Source organism: Glandiceps talaboti, chromosome 7 (assembly GCF_964340395.1).
Source record: "Glandiceps talaboti chromosome 7, keGlaTala1.1, whole genome shotgun sequence".
Taxonomy (NCBI): Eukaryota; Metazoa; Hemichordata; class Enteropneusta; family Spengelidae; genus Glandiceps; species Glandiceps talaboti.
In genome coordinates, this window is record NC_135555.1 from 20,424,925 (window position 1) to 20,426,446 (window position 1,522).

Sequence of the window (1,522 nt, forward strand, 5' to 3'; positions counted from 1 at the left end):
GCATGTCCTTTTCGAATCAAACATCCATCACTTCCTCCAAAAAGAATTAGACCGTAACTTGACAAACCTTCATTTCAATAAATCTAATTGAAATTAGTGTGTGGAGAGAGAGAGAGAGAGAGAGAGAGAGAGAGAGAGAGAGAGAGAGAGAGAGAGAGAGAGAGAGAGAGAGAGAGAGAGAGAGAGAGAGAGAGAGAGAGAGAGAGAGAGAGAAAGAGACAGACAGACAGACAGACAGACAGACAGACAGATAAATAGACAAGCAGAGACAGACAGATAGATAGATAGATAGATAGATAGATAGATAGATAGATAGATAGACAGACAGAGACAGGGAGAGACAGACAGACCACTGAACAGTATTGATTTTCACTTTTTATTAATTATTTTCTTTATGCAAAATCATTCATCACAAATAGTTTTATATTTGACTATTAGTCTAGCGTTGCAAGAACATATTACAATTAATTCTAATTTTCAAACAAAGTGCACAAAACCTTCATTTTAGCACAAACCTCAATTTTCGCTTATTTTGTCTGACTTTTCTAAAACTCGTTAAAAGACAACTTTCTTGTGAGTATGTCGGTGTCGGTTACCCAGACTCTCTCTAACAACAGTGAAAGTCTTGGCAACTGAGACTAACGCTGTAGATTCTCTGTCTCTGACAAAGTGTAAGTTTTTATTTTGATAAATCTAATTTGGCCACTACTGGTGACTACTGAGAGCAGTGCAACTTTAATACTACAGTTCAACCTGAAGTGGAATTGACGAAGCTGATGAAGGCAGACATGCTGCGGTAACTGTGTAGGAGCTTGACATTTCCACTGTGTCTCCTGCAACAAACAAGCTATTTTCTTGCGATAATAAAATCAAAATTGTTATTGATGTGCCTTGTCTTTCCACCCCGATTCCGTTGCAAGAGAGTTTTTCTAACGCCTCCTTAAATAAAGTTGGTGGCGCTGTCTTTCTAAACTCTATGGTATGAGTTACGAAATCCAACAGGAGACTGCCGCACTCTGAGCTCTCGTCGAAGCACTCGGTCAGATCGATATCGGCTTTTACGGTTAGAGTGCGTACACTCTTGGCTCCTGAGGTTTTCAGACATTCTTCAATCACATCTTGGTGAACCGATTTCATCTTCTCAGTGAAAATACTGTCAAACGTGGCATAAAATCCCATAAAAGCATTATCCGCTGAAAAGTGAATTTAAAAAAATCTGATAGCAAGTTACCATTGAGTGGATCTGTTCGATACAATAACCAATCATGCTCTACACATACACTAAAATGCAAGATCGCAATTTCTCGTTACATTTTGCATAATATAAATAAACGTACTGCAAATACATGCATACGCCAATGTTTTCACCTCTGCATTTAATCTCTACATGCCATGTTAGTTTATGTGGAGAAATTGATGCGAGAAACTATCATTGTCTTTAATAAAGTGTAGGATGTTCAAGTTTAATTCTTATTAGATTCTGTGAGGTTGTTTCAAACAGAGGCGTTGAATAGTAACTTGA

General features: G+C 37.8%; 1 protein-coding gene across 1 annotated transcript in view; it reads right to left on the reverse strand.

Moving 5' to 3' along the window:
- Nucleotides 1-741: 741 nt before the first annotated feature.
- The window catches only part of LOC144438076 (histamine N-methyltransferase-like), a 3,072-nt gene continuing 2,291 nt past the window's right edge, over nucleotides 742-1,522 (reverse strand). Inside the window, exon 3 of the mRNA XM_078127107.1 lies at nucleotides 742-1,193. Coding sequence (XP_077983233.1) covers nucleotides 742-1,193 — 452 coding nt within the window. The remainder of the gene's footprint in view (nucleotides 1,194-1,522) is intronic.